General features: G+C 38.4%; 1 protein-coding gene across 5 annotated transcripts in view; it reads right to left on the bottom strand.

The window, feature by feature from the left end:
- The window catches only part of LOC150083375 (anoctamin-8-like), a 423,636-nt gene that overhangs the window by 262,968 nt on the left and 141,157 nt on the right, over positions 1 to 19,511 (bottom strand). For all 5 annotated transcript variants that reach the window (XM_090377999.1, XM_090377998.1, XM_090378001.1 and 2 more), the window contains one exon: positions 9,212 to 9,328. In XM_090377999.1, the coding sequence (XP_090234125.1) occupies positions 9,212 to 9,328 (117 nt within the window). The remainder of the gene's footprint in view (positions 1 to 9,211; positions 9,329 to 19,511) is intronic.

Here is a 19,511-nt window from a genome sequence, read left to right on the forward strand (position 1 = left end):
CAGGTACAAAGAAGGGCAACAAGATTGGTGAGGGGAACAAAGGAGTGCTCTTACCAAGAAAGGCAAATTGCAGTGCCTGGAAGGTAGGCACCTGCGAGTTGATCTGATTGAGGTGTATAAATCAACCCCAGGGGCTCACATCTGGTGAGTGTGGGCTTGGCACACCTAGGGTGCTGAGCTGGATATCATCATTCTTCTCTTCCTTGGTGATTCCCTTCTACTTTGACTCTTGTTTTCTCTCTCTCTCTCTCTCTCTCTCTCTCTCTCTCTCTCAAGGTAATTCAGAATTTTTTTTTTTTTTTTTTTTGGCTGGTGCAGCAAAAGCCTCAGGCTTCCTTGCACCATATGGCTGATGATGATAATAATAATAAAGGCCTTGAATGGGTTGAGCAAGCTGAATGCTGATGGGATTCTTCCTGTTGCTCAGATTAAGAACCTGAGGGGACTAGATTCAAATTGAAGAAAGACAGTTGTAGAATGGATGTGTGGAAGTTTAGTCAGTGGGTGGTTGATTGGTGGAACAGACTTCCATATTTTGTTGTGGAAGTTGATAGCCTAAATAAATTTAAGGCTGAGCTGGACAGGCATTTGGAACAAATGAAGGGGTGAAATGGGAAGGATATTGTTTTTTTTTTTTTTTTTGCTGATGCTGCATAAGCTTACTGTCTTGCATCATATGCCTCTACTAATGCTAACACTTGTTTATGAATTTTTTAAATCTTGTAGTAGTAGTAGTAGTAATGGAAAGTTATGGAAGAAAGCAAGCTTATATAGCATCACCCAAAAATAACCACAGTTCACCCATCTGTACCCTCCATGAATTTGTCTAGTTCTCCCTTCAATTTATTCAACCCATCCACTTCCACAACAGATGGAAGCCTGTTCCAGCAATTAACCACCCACTGGATGAATCAACCACAACTCACGTATGTAATCTGAGCAAGTGGAAGAATACCATTAACATTCGTCTCACTGAATTCAGCATCCTGAGACCAAGTACCCACAGGTACTTGGTCTCAGGATGCTGCAATTTGCAGAACAGAAGCCTGTCTGGATAAGAGCACCCTTATGTTCCCTTCACCAATCTGGTTGCTCTTCTCTGCACCCGTTCCAGCAGACTTTACCTTCCTAAAATGAGGCCCCATACCTGCATACAGTACTCAAGATGAGGCCTAACCATGGCCTTATACAAAGGGATAATCACCTCCTTATCCCTGATAGCAAAGTTTCTGTATAACGTTGACAATACCATTGACCCAATTTTCCTAGACCTTGTTGCAAGTAGTTAGCATTAGCAAAGGCACATGATGCAAGAAAGCAAGCTTATATAGCATCAGCCAAAAAAAAAAAAAAAAAAAACCCTTATTTCACCCATCCACTAGCTCCAAATGTTTGTCAAGTTCTGCCTTGAATCTATTTAAGCTATCAACTTCTACAACGACAGATGGAAGTTTGTTCCAGCAATCAACCACCCGCTGGCTAAAGGCAAACTTCCACACATCTAGTTGATCCTGATGACTGCCATTAACCACCCTTTGTATCATCTGCAAACTTAAGACATTTAGCCTGATATACCTTTATCAATATCATTGATAAATATTGAAAACAACAATGGTTGTTTGGTTTTTAGGAGCATTAGCAACTAAGGCCATATTGCTCCAGGATATGCGGTGGTTATTCCCTGACCTTTCCGCATCCTCCGTATTTGGTGGTGACGGGCTTGAACCCCGGTCTAATCAAGAAGTGTGCACTACGCAAACAACAATGGATCCAGCACTGAAACCTGAGGAACTCCACTAATAACATTAGTCCACGAAGAACAGTACCCATTGATAAACACTCTCTGTCTTCATCCACCTAACAATTCCTTTACCCAGAGCAGTAACTTGCCCTTAATGTCACATTGCTCCAGATTATACAGCAGTCATTTATGTACAACAGTATCAAAAGCCTTCCTGAAATCCAAGTATATCATGCCAAAATTATTTTTTGTGTCCAGTTCCGTGGTCACTGCATCATAGTAATCTATCAGGTTGGTTAGACAAGACTGCCCAGTAATACAAAAACTTTCGAACTTTATGTTGCACTTCATCAGTTAACAGTTGGATTGAAAGGCAACAGCTTTTAGCCTTCATCAGTTAACCATTGGAATGAAAGGCAACAGAAAAGCTTTTGTATTATTGGTTACTGTATGTATCTAACATATTCTGTTTTTACTGTTTATCATATGTATTTAACATTAAATCTAGTTTAACTACAACTCGTTACTACTTTTCGTTCCGCTCTGTGCTACATAATGAAAATAGTATAATGAATCTCGAGCACGTAAGCCTTTTTCCCTATGTGAACAATATCGAATTATTTTTTTCAGATTGTTAAAATTATAAATAAGGTTGTTGTTGTTGTTGCTGCTGCTTAGGGGCTTTACGGCGCAAGGACAGCAAAGGCCATAATGCACCTAACTATGGTGATGTTAAATACATAGTTCTATCTGTATAGATGTTATTCAGGGCCTCCGTAGCCGAGTGGGCAGGAGCGGGAGTGCAGTAGCACACGCTCTTTGAGTAGACCGGGGTTCAAGCCCCTGACTGCTGAATACAGTCGATCTGCCAGCCCGCACTGGACCAGCGTGGCAGATTATGGTCCATTTCCCTCAGCATGAATTGTTGAGGAGGCTTCCATCTGCAGTGGGTTGATAATGGCTGCACTTTACTTTTTTTTTTTTAGATGTTATTCAAGTTTATATCGTGTTGTATAGTTTTATCTGTTTGAGGAAATCAAAAATTTTGATCACGTGTGGTGTGTCTGCTAGTAAGTCAGAAATACTGAGAGAGGTGTTCGTATTGGGAAATGAGATAAGCATAGCTTGTCGCTCAGTACTGTACTTAGGACAATCAATAAGTAGATGGTAGACAGTGAGCTGAGTGTTGCAGTTTGTACACAGTGGTGGGTCAGTGGCTGCAAGGAAATAAAGATGTGTCAGGTGTGTGTGGCCTATCCTTAATCGGGCTAATACGACTTCTTCATGTCAGTTCTCACGTATACTAGATCTCCATGGTTTTTGATCTTTTTTTATGCAAAGTAGTTTATTGTTGGCTTGATTCTGCCAGATATGTTGCCATTGTTCAAGGCATCATTTATTTATAATGTACTTATAGTCAGATGTAGGTGTAGTGAAGGATTGGTCTATAGGATCGGTAGCAGTTTTGGCAGCTAGGTCGGCCTGTTCGTTTCCAGAAATGCCAGAGTCACCAGGGATCCAACATAACAGAACTTGTTGTTTCTTCTGATTTAATTTAGTCAGAGTATTCCAGATCTGTCTAAGTAAGGGGTTATCATTTTTTGTACTGTGTTGTATAGCTTGGATAGCACTGATGGAGTCAGTATAAATAATGCTGTGCAGTCTAGTTCTTAAGAGTGTGTAGTTTAAGGCCATGTGGATAGCACAGAGTTCTACGGTATAGCTGCTACATTCAGTGGGGAGTTTTTTGGACAAAGTGATGTTAGGAAATACTGCTGCTGCACCAACATGCTTTTCAGTTTTAGATCCATCTGTGTAGATCGGTGTGTACTGGCCGTGCTGGGTTCTCAGTGTGGCATGTATTTGTAGAATACTCTGTTGGGACATGGTGTGTTTTCCCCAGGCTGTGAATGAAAAGTCACACGGCGGTATATGATACATCCATGGTGGGACTGCATGAGAGGCAGTATGCTGTATCTGACTCAGGTCAATTTGCCAGTCAGCTTGTAGTGAGCGAAGACGTATCCCGGTTGGTGGGTTTATAGATGGGTAAGCTCTATAAAGGTTTTCCCATTTAGGATAGAAAACACCGCTCCAAGTGGCGTGGTTTGGATGCCCTTTGAGTTTTGCGGCATAATTTAATAAAAGCATTTGTCTGCGTAGCTGTAAAGGTGTTTCATGCGCTTCGGTATATAGGCTCTGAACCGGTGATGTATGGTACGCCCCCAGTGCAAGACGAAGAGCGCTGTGGTGTACAGGATCAAGCCAACGTAAAGTGCTTGGTCTAGCAGAGCTATATACGACAGAACCATAATCCAGACGTGACCATATTAGTGCACGGTAGAGATGTAGCAGCGTGTAACGGTCAGCTCCCCACGTTGTGCCTGATAGAACTCTTAAAATGTTAAGCTTTTTAAGACAGTTAGTCCGGAGCATTTTTATATAATCAAGGAAAGTGAGTTTTTGGTTGAATATCACACCCAGAAAGAAGACACTAGGGACCACTGGTATGACTTGATTTTCTAGTCTAAGTTCCGGATGTTGGTGTAGGTTACGCTTCCTACAGAAGTGTATCCCAACTGTTTTTTGGTGTGAGAGACGAAATCCATTGTTTTGGGACCATTTAGCTATTTTGTTGATGGCACATTGCAACTGACTTTCTATCATTCGCATGTTAGGCGATACTGAAATCATCAGCGTACAGGGTAGTGGCTACTGTTTGTGGTAGGTCGTGTGTTATTGAATTCATTATTATACTAAAGAGAGTGGCACTTAGCACTGACCCTTGTGGTACTCCTTCTTCCTGGATGAATTTTGAAGATAAGTGATTGTGAACTTTAACTTGAAATGAGCGGCAATGCAGGAAGTTTCTGATAAACTGTGGTAGGTGTTAATACCATATCTCCAAGAAGTGTCAAAAGCTTTTTCGATGTCAAAGAAGACTATTGCAAGATGTTCTTTTCGGATGAAGGCATCACGATGAATGTTTATTTCTGTCTTGATCAAAAGGTCAAGAGTGGAACTACCTTCCCGGAAACCACATTGCACAGGATTTAGATCATTTTGAGCTAGAAACCAGGTTAGTCGGGCGTTGACCATTTTTTCCATGACCTTGCTCATACAGCTAGTGAGTGCAATGGGTTGATAATGTTGTGGATTTGTAGGGTCTTTGCCTGGTTTTGGAAAAGCCAGAATGTACGCATGATGCCATTTGTCGGGGAATGTGTTTTCTTTGAATATTCTGTTGTAGAGGAGTAACAGAGTCTTGAGAGCCGGTTCGGTGAGTTTTGCTATCATGATGTAGTGGATTCCATCTGGCCCTACTGCACTGAGTTTAGTACATGATAGAGCATGATGCAACTCTGACATTGTGAAAGGGAGATTGTACACAGAAAATGATGCTGATTCAAAATTGATACGGTTTTTTTCAGCTTGTGCTTTGTGTGCCTGAAAATATTGCAAATATGATGTCGCAGCTGATATATTCATGAAAGCTCTACCCAGGGTGTTTGCAATCTCCTCAGGTTTTGTGATATCATGGCCATTGACAGTGAGCATGGGACAGTTGACAAGTGAGTGTTTTAGCATTAGTAGAGGCATTTGATGCAAGAAAGCAAGCTTATGCAGCATCAGCCAAAAAAAAAAAAAAAAAACACCCACATCCACTTCACCCCTCTGTTCGTTAAAAATACCTGTCCAGCTGAGCCTTAAACTTATTTAGGCTATCAACCTCCACTACAAGGGATGGAAGTCTGTTCCACCAACCAACCACCCGCTGGCTAAAGGCAAATTTCCACACGTCTATCCTACATCTGTCTTTCCTCAATTTGAATTTATGCCCTCTCGGATGATTATTCTGAGCCAAAGGAAGAATCCCATCAGCATTGAGCATGCTTAAACCATTCAAGGCTTTATACACCTCTATCAGATCACCTCGCTGGTGCCTAGTCTCCAGACACTGTAATTTGCAAAACTTAAGCCTTTCTTCGTAAGAGCACCCCTTTGTTCCATTCACTAATCTTGTTGCCCTTCTCTGTACTCGTTCCAGCAGCTCTACATCCTTCTTGAAATGAGGCCTCCAGACCTGTATACAGTACTCTAGGTTTGGCCTGACCATTGCCTTATACAATGGAATAATCACCTCCTTATCCCTGCTGAAAAAATTCCTGTATATCATTGACAATACTCCATGAGCTACTCTTGCAGCCCATCTGCACTGCTCAGAGAACTTCATATCTGCCTGCACAACCACCCCAAGGTCCCTTTCATTCTCTACCACTGTCAGTGTAGTACCACAGAGTTGATACGTTGCTCTGGGGTTGCTGTTTCCCATGTGTAGTACTTTACATTTGTCAATGTTAAACTTCATTTGCCACCTCTCAGCCCATCTGAGAGGTTTTGCATACATCCGCTGTATTTTTGCCCATATTGTTTGAGTTTTTGTCGTGCTTGTTATTGTGGACGCAAAGCGTCTCCATGCTTCCCTTCTGCTAGTCTGCCTGACTCGTTTTGTCTTTGCTCTTGCCTGTTTAAAGCGGATGAGGTTTTCTGTTGTTGGGAACTTCCTGAAGATATTCCATGTTTTGTTCTTCTGTTTTTTAGCTGCACTACATTCATCATTCCACCACACTTTTGAGTTGGCCGATATTTTTGTGGATTGTTTCAGAATTGCTTTGTCTGCTGTCTGCAGTATTTGAATAGATATGTATTCTACTGCCAGGTTTATGGATGTTTGTTGGACCTGGTTTTCTTCTAGTATTGCTACCTGCTTGTACACATCCCATTTAGCTTTGGAAAAGTTCCATTTGGGGATCCGATAAGAAAGGTGGGGAATTCTTGTGTTAATGCGACATATCACAGGATAATGATCACTGCCCAGTAATCATTATCCTGTGATAATGATCACTGCCCAGTGGATTGCTGTGAATAGTCCATCCAAATAGAGGATATATGGTTGCTGTGCACAGAGAGACATCAATAGCTGATGTAGATCCTGTCGGAAGATGTGTATAGGTGTGAGACCCATTATTGAGAGTTATCAGATTCTGTTGATCAAGTAGTTTTTCAATGTTTTGTCCACGCTTGTCCAGATTATGGTTTCCGCAGAGCAGATGGTGACTATTGAGGTCTCCTAAGATACAGTAGGGTTTGGGAAGTTGTATTACTAATTCTTCTAAGTCGGCATAGCTTATATTTTGGTTAGGTGGCAAATATAATGAGACTATGGTTAAATCAAAGTTATTGACTCATGCAGCAACTGTCTCAAGATTTGTTTTTAGCGGGAGTGGCTTTGAGGGTATCTGGGGATTGATGATCAGTGCTACTCCTCCATGGGCAGGATTGTTCAGATTTTGTGCAACACGATCTTGATAATGTATTATGTATATCCGAAGGGAAACATTTATATTTGGTGTCAGATTGGTTTCCTGTAAGCAAAAGACAATAAAGTCATATTGTGAAAGGAGATCTCGGATGTCGGACAAATTACTACGATAGCCTCTGCAATTCCACTGTAAGAAAGTAAGCATTATTTGGGTTTAGTGGAACCGTCGACTTCTTTTCGAGGGACAGAAGATTTGCCTCGCTCAAGTTTACCTTTCCCCTTCTTTGGGAAATAAGGTTTCCCTGTATCCATATCCTCATTGAAGAACAGTTCTAGAACCTGTTCGTCGTGATTTTAATTGTCTTCTGAGTCCATGTATTCTGTTTGGTTTGAGTCAGGAGTAGTAGATACTGTGGTATTCTGTTGAATGGCATCAGGTTGTACTGAGATTGGCATATTTATGGCTTTGCTTTGTTTGTTTTTCGTTTGGTGCGTTGGTACTGGGGACAACAATGACCTTGTCCATTCAGCTAGTGATTTACTTAGTGGTATAGTTACCTCCGTTTGGGTAGAAATTGATATGTGTTTCGCGGTTATTTGTGCATAAGTGGGCTTATTAGTATTTGGAACTGGTAGGGATTTTTTGGCCTCTTGGTAGGTTATGTTATGTTCGGTTTTGTACCACTGTATCTTTTTTTCATGCTGCCAAAGGGAATACTCTTTGGAATATGCTGGGTGTGCCTCTTTACAGTTCAGACAGATTGGTCTTGTGGCTGTGCAGTCAGTACTAATATGTTCAATGGATCCACACGTGGCACAGGCAGCTACCCCTCTGCAGACTGTCTGCGAGTGGCCAAACCTCTGGCACTTATAGCAGCGTAATGGGTTCGGGATGTACGGTTTAACTCAGCAGTTAAGGTAGCCTGCTTTTATCACTGTTGGTGGCTTGGGATTGTCAAAAGTATTATGTTCCGTGTAGGAACTAGTATGCCATCTTTCTCTGTCATAATTCTTCTGCCATTAATGATTCTTTGGTCATGTAATTCTTGTTTTAGTTCTTCGTCTGACACATTCATGAGGTCCCATTCAGTGATGACACCTCTTGACGTGTTCAGGGAAACATGGGGTGAAACGGTGATAGAAGTTCCACCAAAAGTTTTCAGTTTTTGTAGTTGCTCAGCCTGTCGAGCAGTGGCAACTTCAACTAGTAGGTCTCCTGGTCTTAGACGATGCACTGTCTTGGGAGTACCTATTGTGCTTTCTAGGAATTTCTGCACTAGAAATGGAGAGAGTTTTACAACTGGTCGTTGTTCAGTTGAATAATCAAGAAGGTTGGAGTTCGGATTCTGCCTACGTCAGTCTTTTGACGTTTTGCTGCGACAGAACCAAACTCCTCTTGTTCTTGCCTTGTCAAGGTTTCTTCTATGCACCCAGTGTTTTTCTGGATTTTACAGACTTCTTGCTCCATTTCGCCCTGGAAGGGAGACCTTTTTCCCTCCAGGTTACTGGCCTCGCCACGTGGAGGCAGGAGCAGTGCCACCTTTGTGACCAAGCGGTAGTGGGTTAGTAGTAATATGCAAAATAAAAGAAAAAAAGAAAGAAGGTTACTTTTCCTCCTGTTCAAGTAAAGTGATTTCTTTACTGAAGCTTATTTAATTGATTGTTAGTGTAACGCTGTAAATAAAGATGGTTTTATTTATTCAAGAGAGCACAAATTCACTGGCAAAGGCACTTTATCACAAAAATGCTTGGCACCTGGGGGCCTATAAATAACTTTCTTCCCCATTTAACTGAGTGCACACATGAGGACCAAAAAAATAAATACTCAGTTGCCCAGCTGAAGGTTAATGAAGAGTACTTTTCATGGATTTATATGAAAAGAATTTCATTCATGTCTGAATTTGATCTTTTAAGAATGTTTTTTAGTCTCTCTCTTGAAATTCTGGAGGAGCAAGGATTAAGACAACAATATGTTGGCACAAGAACCACTTTTATGTAAAGTTATTTAGTAATTATTCAGTTTAAAGTATTTACAATTTCTATTCTGTAAGTTATCTATACCCTATAAATGATACATTGCTAACATTTTATTCAAATTTCTCTAATACAGTTTCAGTTATGTTACTATCATATACCAATGTACCTACCTAATGGTTGAGGTTGGAAAAATACCTGAACCCACATTTTTCTTAATTTTTCTAAATCTTCATTATTGTGAAGTGGCAACACTTGAGAAATAATTCCTTCTGAGACACACCTAGGAACTAACATAAAACATTTTAATATTTAAAGCACTTAATATGTAATTAAATACTTTAAATTTTATTTTGTTACATGCCAAAAATAATAAATTGTTTTAATCTAAGCAAAAATCGTGTGCGTGCGTGCATGCTGCTCTTTCTGTAGCAAATATTTATGTTTATTCATATTACTAAATCTTGAAAATAATTTTGAATGCTTTAAGATGTAATTATCATAATTATAATTAATAATGATGACTAGAAACTATGAGCATAGTTTCATTCCTTTATTATTATTATTAGTTATATGGTGCAAGGAAGCCTGAGGCTTATGCTGCACCAGCCAAAGAAAATTCACAAGTTACCCTGAGAGAGAGAGAGAGAGAGAGAGAGAGAGAGAGAGAGAGAGAGAGAGAGAGAGAGAGAGAAGGGGGGGGGAGAATAACCAAGAAAGAGAAGAATGATGATATCCAGCTGAGTACCCTGGGTGTGCCAAGCCCATACTCCCAAGATGTGAGGCCCCTTTATGTGGCTTTTACTGGAATACACTACTGTGCAACTAATGATAGATCAGTGGTTCTTAACCTGGGGTACATGAAGGTCTTTCCGGGGGTACACAGGTCTTGATACAACATTTCTTGTAATAAACAAACAAACAAACAAAAAAAAAAAAAATCATCCCTTATGAATATGACTGTATGTATTTAACGATATGAAATATATTTAAATTATTGTACTTACGTTTTTAAAACAAATAATTGTTGAGAAATTTAAAATTTAACGTTTTAATTTCTGCCCATCCACTCCATCATAGGCCGGTGCATGATATTCCAAGAAACAATAATAATATCTCCGTTTATTAGAGCAGCCGGTGACTAATTTACTTTTTGTCAGTTCCAACAATAGCACAGTCCTCCTTCCCCTCATACAATAACTTGGCAACACGAAAAAACAATAGGTTTCCATACCCCTGTTTCAGTCATTCATTTGCAGTTGTTTAACTTGTTTTGAGCTACATAACGGGGTTAACGATTTTGACGAAATAAAAAGTAAGTAATAAAATGTTCTTAATTTGAATTTTTATTACCTTATTTGTATTTTTCTTTGACATTGAAAATACTATTTCTTGTCATTTTTAAATAAATTTCTTTTTCTTTTTTCGATTTTATGTACGTCTATTCCAGTTAGCAGCTAACTGGAATAGACGTACAAAAACCGAACTATTAGCGAAGCTAACTGTTAGCTGGTTTTGATAAAATTAAGTCATTTTAATTTCTCATTACTTATACGAATTGACCCTCCAATGTCAAAGAAAAGTAAATATGAGTCATATGTATGGTTTGGCTTTACTTTTACTACTGAGCGTGATGGGACACAAAAACCATAATGTTTCTTTTGCAGTAAAATTTTGGGGAATGGATCTATGAAACCTTCCATATTAAATGAACATCTCACTTCAGTACATCCCGAATACATATCAGACAATCCAGCGCAATTTCTAGGTGTGAAAAATCAGGTATATTACAAAAATTTGGATTCACTCCTTCACAGAAAACATGTCTTGAAGCATCTTATAAAGATGCATATTGCATTTGTAAACAAAAAAAAACCACACACAATCGGCGAAATCTTAGTAAAACACTGTGCTTTGGAAATAATAACTCGTACATCATTTAAATGAAAGAAAAAACTTGAAGCATTATCTCTTTCGAATGATGTTATATCGTCCAGGATTAAAGACATGTCTTATAACATTTTAAACTAGATAATGGAGGAAGGCGCCTCCATAGCCAGTTACTTGATAAGATTATCAAAAACTACTGCCATGTTTCCTACAGAGTTTTCAATAAATGCCATTACAGCATTTGCTGTAGTGCACCCAACTGCAATATATCACAAACTGTATTTTTCATGTAATTAAAAATCATAGGTATTTTTTAATTGTTAATTTATCATTAATATATTATTATTACTTTATTTTTTGAAATGCCACATCTTCAATATGTTAATCCTCATTCCTTCTGCTATGCCTCTAGAAACTTTTCACAACAAAACCATGGAAAAAAAGAATCACTAACTTTTGTAAGCAATCATATCATGCTTAATTTGGTAATCAAGGCAAATTGTAGCTCCATTATGTCTCCTATAAATGTATTGAGAATGGAATGGTTATACAGACTGTGAGTGGCAAACCCCCCTGGGATGGTTGTGGAGCAACTTTTATAAAAGGGCATAGGATGTGATTTTTTTTTTTTTTTTTTTTATTTCACCTCAAGTTTTATATTTGATTTTTTTTTTGTAAGGTTTTTAAATGTAAGGTTCTAGAATTGTTTTATGATATATAGATTAAAATTTAATTATTAGTTTCATTAATGGGAGATCACTCAAATTCATTTCTCATTTTATGGGATTGTGGTATGGAGCAAGTTTGAGAACCCCTGAGTTAATGCAAAATAAAAATTCCTTGCAATTAGTGCACCTATGGTGTGTGTGTGTGTGTGTGTGGCAAACCCAGAGACCACATATCTGATTACTATAGATGTATATGCAATATTGAACAACATGCTTCTTGAACAACAGTTCGTTTGCCTTGCTTTCAGTGCGAAGGGACAAAAATCAAATAAAATTATTATTATTTTAACTGCACCAGAGCTTGTCACTCATATCCTTATTGTTATTTTGTAGATAGAAGAATTCATGTAATGCCAAAGATTCTTAAATATAGATTTAGAGCTGCCAAGAAGGATCATACAAGTGAAATAGCAGGGCTAAAATTTATCATTTGATTGAGTGTGGCCAAAAAGAACTAATCTCACATCTGTAAGCAAAACTTCATCAATGAGCTAGCTAGCTCTCTCTCTCTCTCTCTCTCTCTCTCTCTCTCTCTCTCTCTCTCTCTCTCTCTCTCTCTCTCTCTCTCTCTCTCTCTCCAAGCAACATACTTCTGCCACCTTCAGCATATAAAACTGGAAATAGTAAAACAGTTTAAGGCCATAAAGTAGGAAGTTTACTTTCAGTACATCAAAGTCATTTCAGAACTTCCTGAGATAGGTGAAATTAATCTCCACACTAATGTTTTCAACAGACTGCCAACTTTTGACTTTCAAAAAGCTGGAGATCAGGCAATTCTAAGCAAGAGAAAACAGGATTTTTTTCAAAAAACAGGAGTTCATTAAGATTTTTCAGAAAAAGCAGGAGGTTTTTGTAAAGTCCAGATTTCACTAGAAATTAAATTTTGCTGACAAAATACACATCTACTTTAAAATATAGCTATATGGCTGTTTATTGGCACTAGCACAGTATTCTTTCAAACATTAGCTTAAATAGGATTTTTGTATTTGTGGCAGTTTGGATTGTCTGTTAGATATCAACTTATGATTGCTTCAAGAAACATACATTTGCAGACTTTGTACCTGTCCAGAAAGGTTGAATCAAAGTTTTTTTTATAACAATGGCATTGTTGTTCAGACTTGGCTGTCAAAAGCATTCCCAAAACTCTACCAGAAAGAAAAGATCTAAGGTGTTTTTCATTTCCCCTTCTAACAGTTAAATATTCTCTGAGACTGGAAATTCCATGCTTCTTGTGCACTTCACAGCTCCTAAGTACCACTGCACATCAATTCTTTCTTCTTTCATGATAGCTTCTGGTAGGTTCCCACACTGAAACTGACAAAAACTAATGCTGCAAAATATCTGTTTCTTTATCTATTTCTTTATCTTCAACAACACCAACAAGTACTGGAAGCTTGTCCAAAAAATTGAATATCTGAAAATGATCCACTGCCAATTGATGAAATTTGTGCTGCCTTGTGCACCATTTAATCACATACAGAAAATAGTACTTTCTCACTGAACAAAAAAAACAGAATCAACTCCCTTTGTTTTAGACTCTCCACAACACTGGCAATAAAATTGCCTCCTATGACTGAGTCAGAATGATCTGTCTGATTCTGCCTAGTTTAGCAATCTGGAAGTGGAACATTTAAAAATTGTTGTTATAATAAATTTGCATATAAAATCCTTCAAACATATCTAGGAGGAATGATATCAGTGGATGAACGTAAGATATACTGGATTGAAGAGTTTAGATTTTCAAATGTTGGCATAATGTTAAAAAAAAAAAAAAGCAAATTTCTTCATTTATGCCAGAAGAGTGGAACATGAAGACTTTGTACACAAGTGAGAATAATATGCTTAGAATTATCAACCTGCTTGGCCCATTTATGATTGCTTTCACCAGACATCTGCAATTCAGTTCTTTAGAGCAGTGTTTCCTAAACTGTGTTCTGCAAAACACTAGTATTCCAAGAGATGTGACACAAGTGTTCCGTGAAAAATCTTAATTAATAATTTTAAAAAAATTATAAATATATTTTGCATATTTGTAGCATACACCACGTTTGTATCATAATTTTTAACATAATTTTTTTTTTTCGGTTATTAATATACTGCCATAGACTAATAATCAAATAGACCAGTGTTTCTCAATCTTTCTACTCTCGTGGCACATTTTCCAAAGAAGAAAAATTTCGCGGCACACCTACGTAGTCATAGAAGAAGAAATTTCTAAATTTCGCGGCACACTTGGAAAATTTTGCGGCACACTAATGTGACGCGGCACACCCTTTGAGAAACACTGAAATAGACCATGGTACACTTTATTTTGGTGGGCTTTTTCATAGAAAAGTATGCGTAGAGATAATGACATCCACGGAAAAGTAGCAATGTAGTGATCTAGCATTTGCACAGGCATATGATGCAAAAAAGCCAGCTTATACAGCATCAGCCAAAAAAAAAAAAAAAAAAAATTCCAATTTCACTCTTCCATTCGTTCCAAATGTTTGCCTAGTTCTGCCTTGAATTTATTTAAGCTATCAAATTCCACAACAACAGATGGAAATCTCTTCCAGCAATCCACTACCTGCAGGCTAAAGGCAAATTTCTCCACTTCTGTTCTACAACTGTCTTTCCTCAGTTTGAATACATGCCCTCCTCAGGTTTGTATTCTGAGCAAGAGAAAGCATCCCATCAGCATTGAGCCTGCTCAATCCATTCAAGGCCTTATACACCTCAATCAGATTGCTTTACAGGTGCCTAGTCTCCAGAATCTGCAATTTGCAGAAATTAAGCCTTTCTTCGTAAGAGCACCCCTTCATCAGTCTTGTTGTCCTTCTCTAGTTGTACTCATTCCAACAACTCTATATCTTTCCTAAAATGAGGCTTCCCAACCTGTGCGCAGTACTCAAGGTGTGGCCTGACCATTGCCTTATACAAGTGAATAATCACCTCCTTATCCCTGCTCACAAAATTTGTCTTTCATCGACAAGATCCCATGACCTACTCTGGCAGCCTGTCTGCACTGCTCAGAAAACTTCATATCTGACTGCACAATTAACCCCAGGTCTCTTTCATTCTCCACTACCCAAGCGTAACACCACCTAGTTGGTATGTTTCTCTGGGGTTACTGCTACCCATATGTAGTATTTTGTATTTGTCAATGTTAAACTTCAGTTGCCACTTCTCAGCCCATCTGCCCATCTTTTACAGATCCTGTTGCACCAGCATGCTATCATTACTGTAATTAACAACCCTGCCAACCTTTGTATCATCTACAAACTTTGACATTAAGCTTGATATACCTTCATCAATATCATTGATAAATATACAAAACAACAATGGACTCAACGCCAAACCCTGAGAGACACCACTAGTAATATTAGTGCATGTAGAGCAGTATCCATTGATTACAACTCTGTCTTCTCCCACTCAACCATCCTTTTATCCATTGTAGCAACTTACCCTTAATGACCCAATTTGTACAGTAGTCATCCAGGTGCAACAGTATCAAAAGCTTTCCTGAAATCCAAATATATGATATCAAAATTATTTTTTGCATCCAGTTCCTTTGTGAACATGTCATAGTATCCAATCAAATTGGTCAGACGAGACTTCCTCTTAACAAACCCATGCTGTGGTGAATTATTACTGCTGTCTTGTCTAGATGATCCTGCAGCTTTTTTAATCGGTGACTCCATTATTTTTCCTGAAACAGAAGTCAAACAAACAGGTCTGTAATTACTCATTTCCCCCTTTGTGAATTGGAGATACATTTGTACATCTCCAGTCCGTGAGGACTTCCCCTGTGTCCAATGATTCTCTCAAAATTATGGCTAAGGGTTTGCTTACTTCCTTTGCCACCTCTTTTAATATAACTGAATAGACCATCTACCCCAGATGCCTTTCTTATGTTTAACTTCAACAATTTCTCCTCCACTTTTCTCTCAGTTATTACAAAATCATTTAACTCCCTGGTAGAGTTTGATGAACATCTGGCCCTCTCCTCCTTGAATAATTCATGTACGAAAGTAGATGCAAAATACTCATTTAGTTTGGCAGCTATCTAAGAATGATCATCTACAGTCAAACCACTGGTATCAAGTGGACCAATCTGATTCATCCCATTCCTTTTAGAGTTTATATAAGTAAGGAATTCTTTCCTGTTTTTATTTGCATCCTTTGTCAGATTTTATATCTGCCTTCGCTAGCCTAACCTCCTTTGTGACTTCATTACAGAGTAGCTTGTATCTACCATAGGCTTCTGTGTTACCTGACAATATATGTGCATCCCATGCATTTTTCTTCTCTGCCACTAATCTCATTAGTTCATCTGACATTAGTTCATCTGGGGCAATAATTATATGGGTTTGAATGATCCTTCCCAGGTTTTGGAAAGGCCAGGACGAATGAATGTTGCCAAGAGTCTGGATATGTATCCTCAAGGTATATCCTATTATATAGCAGTAAGAGCATGCATAAAGAATTTTTAGTGAGGTGTTTAATCATTTGATAGTGGATTCCATCCAGACCTGCTGCACTTTGCTTAGATTTGGCTAGGGCTTTATGCAATTCATTTATAGTAAAGGGTTGGTTGTATGAAATCTCATGAGCTGCATGGAAATTAATTTTGTATTTTTCGATTTGAGCTTTATATGTTTGAAAGATTGGTCTGTATGATGTTGTTGTTGCTGACAATTCCTCAAATGTTTCTCCTAGTAGATTTGCAATTTTTTCTGGTTCAGTTATGTCATGACCTTTAAAGCTTATGATCGGTTGAGGGATAGTTGAATATTTGCCTGAAATTTGTCTAATTTTATTCCAGATAATTCTGGTGTCCGTATTTCTATTAATTTTGCTTGCAAAAGATATCCAGGACTCTTTCTGAGATTTCTGTTGTATATAACGTGCTTTTGCTCTGGCTTTCTTATATTTTATGAGATTAGTGGTGGTGGGGAACTTTCTGAATTGATTCCAAGCCTTATTTTTTTTTCTTTCTTTGCTTCCAAGCATTCTTCATTCCACCACTGCTTGTAGTGTTTATGGAACTGGTTAGCTGTCTTTGGTATTGCAATATTAGCTGCAGAGATTATTTGATTTGTGACATAAGTAACAGCACTATTTATATCAGAATGTCTTATAGTTTTCTTATCTAAAGAAGCAGCACATTGGTATTTTTCCGTTTGCTTTGCAAAATTTCCATTTTGTACCTCTGTATCTGTTAAGTACAGAACCACTTCAAAAGAACTGAGAATAAGAAAGGTACTGGAAATAAAACAAACTGAAATCACTCAGAAAATCACTTTATTTATCGCTCAAGAAAATCGCTTGGCACTCGGGGCCAGTATGCTGCTGCACAGGATCTGGAAAAGTTGGGCTGAGAAGTGGCAACTAAAGTTAACGTTGACAAATACAAAGTACTGGATGGGTAGCAGTAACCCCAGAGAAATGTACCAACTGAGTGGTGTTACACTCAGGGTAGTGGAGAATGAAAGAGACCTGGGGGTAATTGTACAGTCAGATATGAAGTTTTCTGAGCAGTGTGGACAGGCTGCGAGAGTAGGTCATGGAGTTTTGTCAGTGGTATACAGGAATTTTGCTAGCAGGGATAAGGAGGTGATTATCCCCTTGTATAAAGCAGTGGTCAAGGCACACCTAGAGTACAGCGTATAGGTCTGGAAGCCTAATTTTAGGAAGGATGTAGAGTTGCTAGAACAAATACAGAGAAAGGCAACAAGACTGGTGAGGGAAACAACGGGGTGCTCTTATGAAGAAAGGCTTAAGTTCTACAAATTACAGTGTCTGGAGACTAGGAGGTACCTGTGAGGCGATCTGATTGAGGAGTATGAGGCCTTGAATGGATTGAGCAGGCTCAATGCTGATGTGATTCTTCCTCTTGCTCAGATTACAAACCTGAGGGGGCATAAACTGAAACTGAGGAAAGACAGTTGTCAAATAGATGTGCAAAAATTTGACTTTAGCCATCTGGTAGTTGATTGCTGGAACAAAATTCCATCTGTTGTTGTGGAAGTTGATAGCGTAAATAAATTCAAGAAGAAGTGGACAAATGTTTGAAGCAAATGAATGGGAAGGGGATTTTTTTTATTATTATTTTTTTTAATTTGGCTGATGCTGTATAAGCTTGCTTTCTTGCATCACATGCATCTACTAATGCTAACTTCTAGTATTGCAACTGTGGTTGATGAAAACGAACACAATATTGTACATTTCAAAGTGAGGATGAACAATCACAGCCTTTAGTTCCCCAAAAATCCGAAGTGAAAAATAGAAACCAACTAATAAAAGATGAAAATGAAAGTATGATGAGAGTTACTTGAATTTCGGCTTTACGTATGTTGGAAATAAAGGTGCTCCTGATGCATAGTGCATCGTATGTAATAAAATACAGTGAAACTTCTCCTGACGGACACCTCTCGTTAACGGACATCTCTCTACAACGGACATTTTCAAATTCCCCAACTCACCTCCATTGGTTTTAACGTGTTTGCAGCTTCTGTCTAGCGGACATTCTCTGTAACGGACGCGAACAGGCAATCTGCACTGTTTCGTTTAGATTAGCACTTAATTTGATCTCCTCATAACGGACAACGGGCGAGCTCACGGCCCTTTTTCTAGGAACATTTCTTCCACTTATTGCCTCAATTGTGTGTTTATTTTCTATTTCCAATTCTCTGAATTTTATCAAGGTTTACGTCGCAGTTCCAAACCCTTTTTCAAGAATTTTAAGGCACATGTAAAACTTTTGATGAATTCGGTGTGTGCAGGGGGGGGTGGGAATATGGTCGGCCTTTCGTCTTTTCAGTTTCAGTTTTCTTCAGTGTCGTGTGAAGTGCACAATGTCTTCTCGTAAACATTTAACTTTAAAATATAAAGTTGAACTCATTAATGCGTATGATCGGCAAAAAAAAAGTGTTCGCAATCTCGCTGCAAAATTCAAAATCGGAAAGACGCAGGTAAGCGACATCCTAAAGAAAAAAAATTAACTGCTCAAACAAATTTGGCAACACGGAAATGATCAGGTTCAAAAATCATTCCCGAAAACTGTTGGACTTCAAATTTGTCGCGCACGTGCTAAAAAAATTCCCATTAATGGGCCTATTATTAGGGAAAAGCCCAGCTTTGGAAGTTGCGAAATCTATGGGAGTAAATGAGTTCAAAGCTTCTGTGGGATGGCTAGACAAGTTCAAAACTCGGAATAAAATTTCTTGGAAAACCATAAGTGGTGAAGGTGGATCTGTTGATACTGGGATTGTAACAGAGTGGACCGTCAAATTGGAAGATTTATGTCGTGATTTTGAAGCTAAGGATATTTACAACTGTGACAAAACAGGGTTGTTTTTTTAAAGCTCTTCCTGAAAAAATAATGAGTCTAAAAAACGAAAAGTGCCAGGGTGGAAAAATTTCTAAGGAACGCTTAACTGTACTATTGTGTACAAATATGCTGGGAGACTTTGAACAACCTCTTGTTATAGGAAAACCACAAAATCCTCGTTGTTTCAAGGGCATAAAGTTGAATCTTTTGAATGTTGACTGGAAGTCTAATAAAAAAGCGTGGATGACACGAGATATCATGAGCGAATGGATAAGTCACTTTAACCAAAACATGATTCGTCAAAACAGAAAAATTATTCTTTTCATGGATAATGCTGCATCTCACCCGCACATTGAATTGTCCAACATTCAAATCGTTTTTCTGCCACCAAACACATCTGCAGAGTGTCAGCCCTTGGATCAAATGATAATAAAAAATTTTAAACTTCACTAAAGAAAACGTGTTTTAAGACTCATTGCAAACATGAACGATGTAACATGTGCGAGTGACCTTGCAAAGAAAATCAGCATCCTAGATGCG

Source organism: Mastigoproctus giganteus, chromosome 7, assembly GCF_048544385.1.
Source record: "Mastigoproctus giganteus isolate SK-2022 chromosome 7, ASM4854438v1, whole genome shotgun sequence".
Classification (NCBI taxonomy): domain Eukaryota; kingdom Metazoa; phylum Arthropoda; class Arachnida; order Uropygi; family Thelyphonidae; genus Mastigoproctus; species Mastigoproctus giganteus.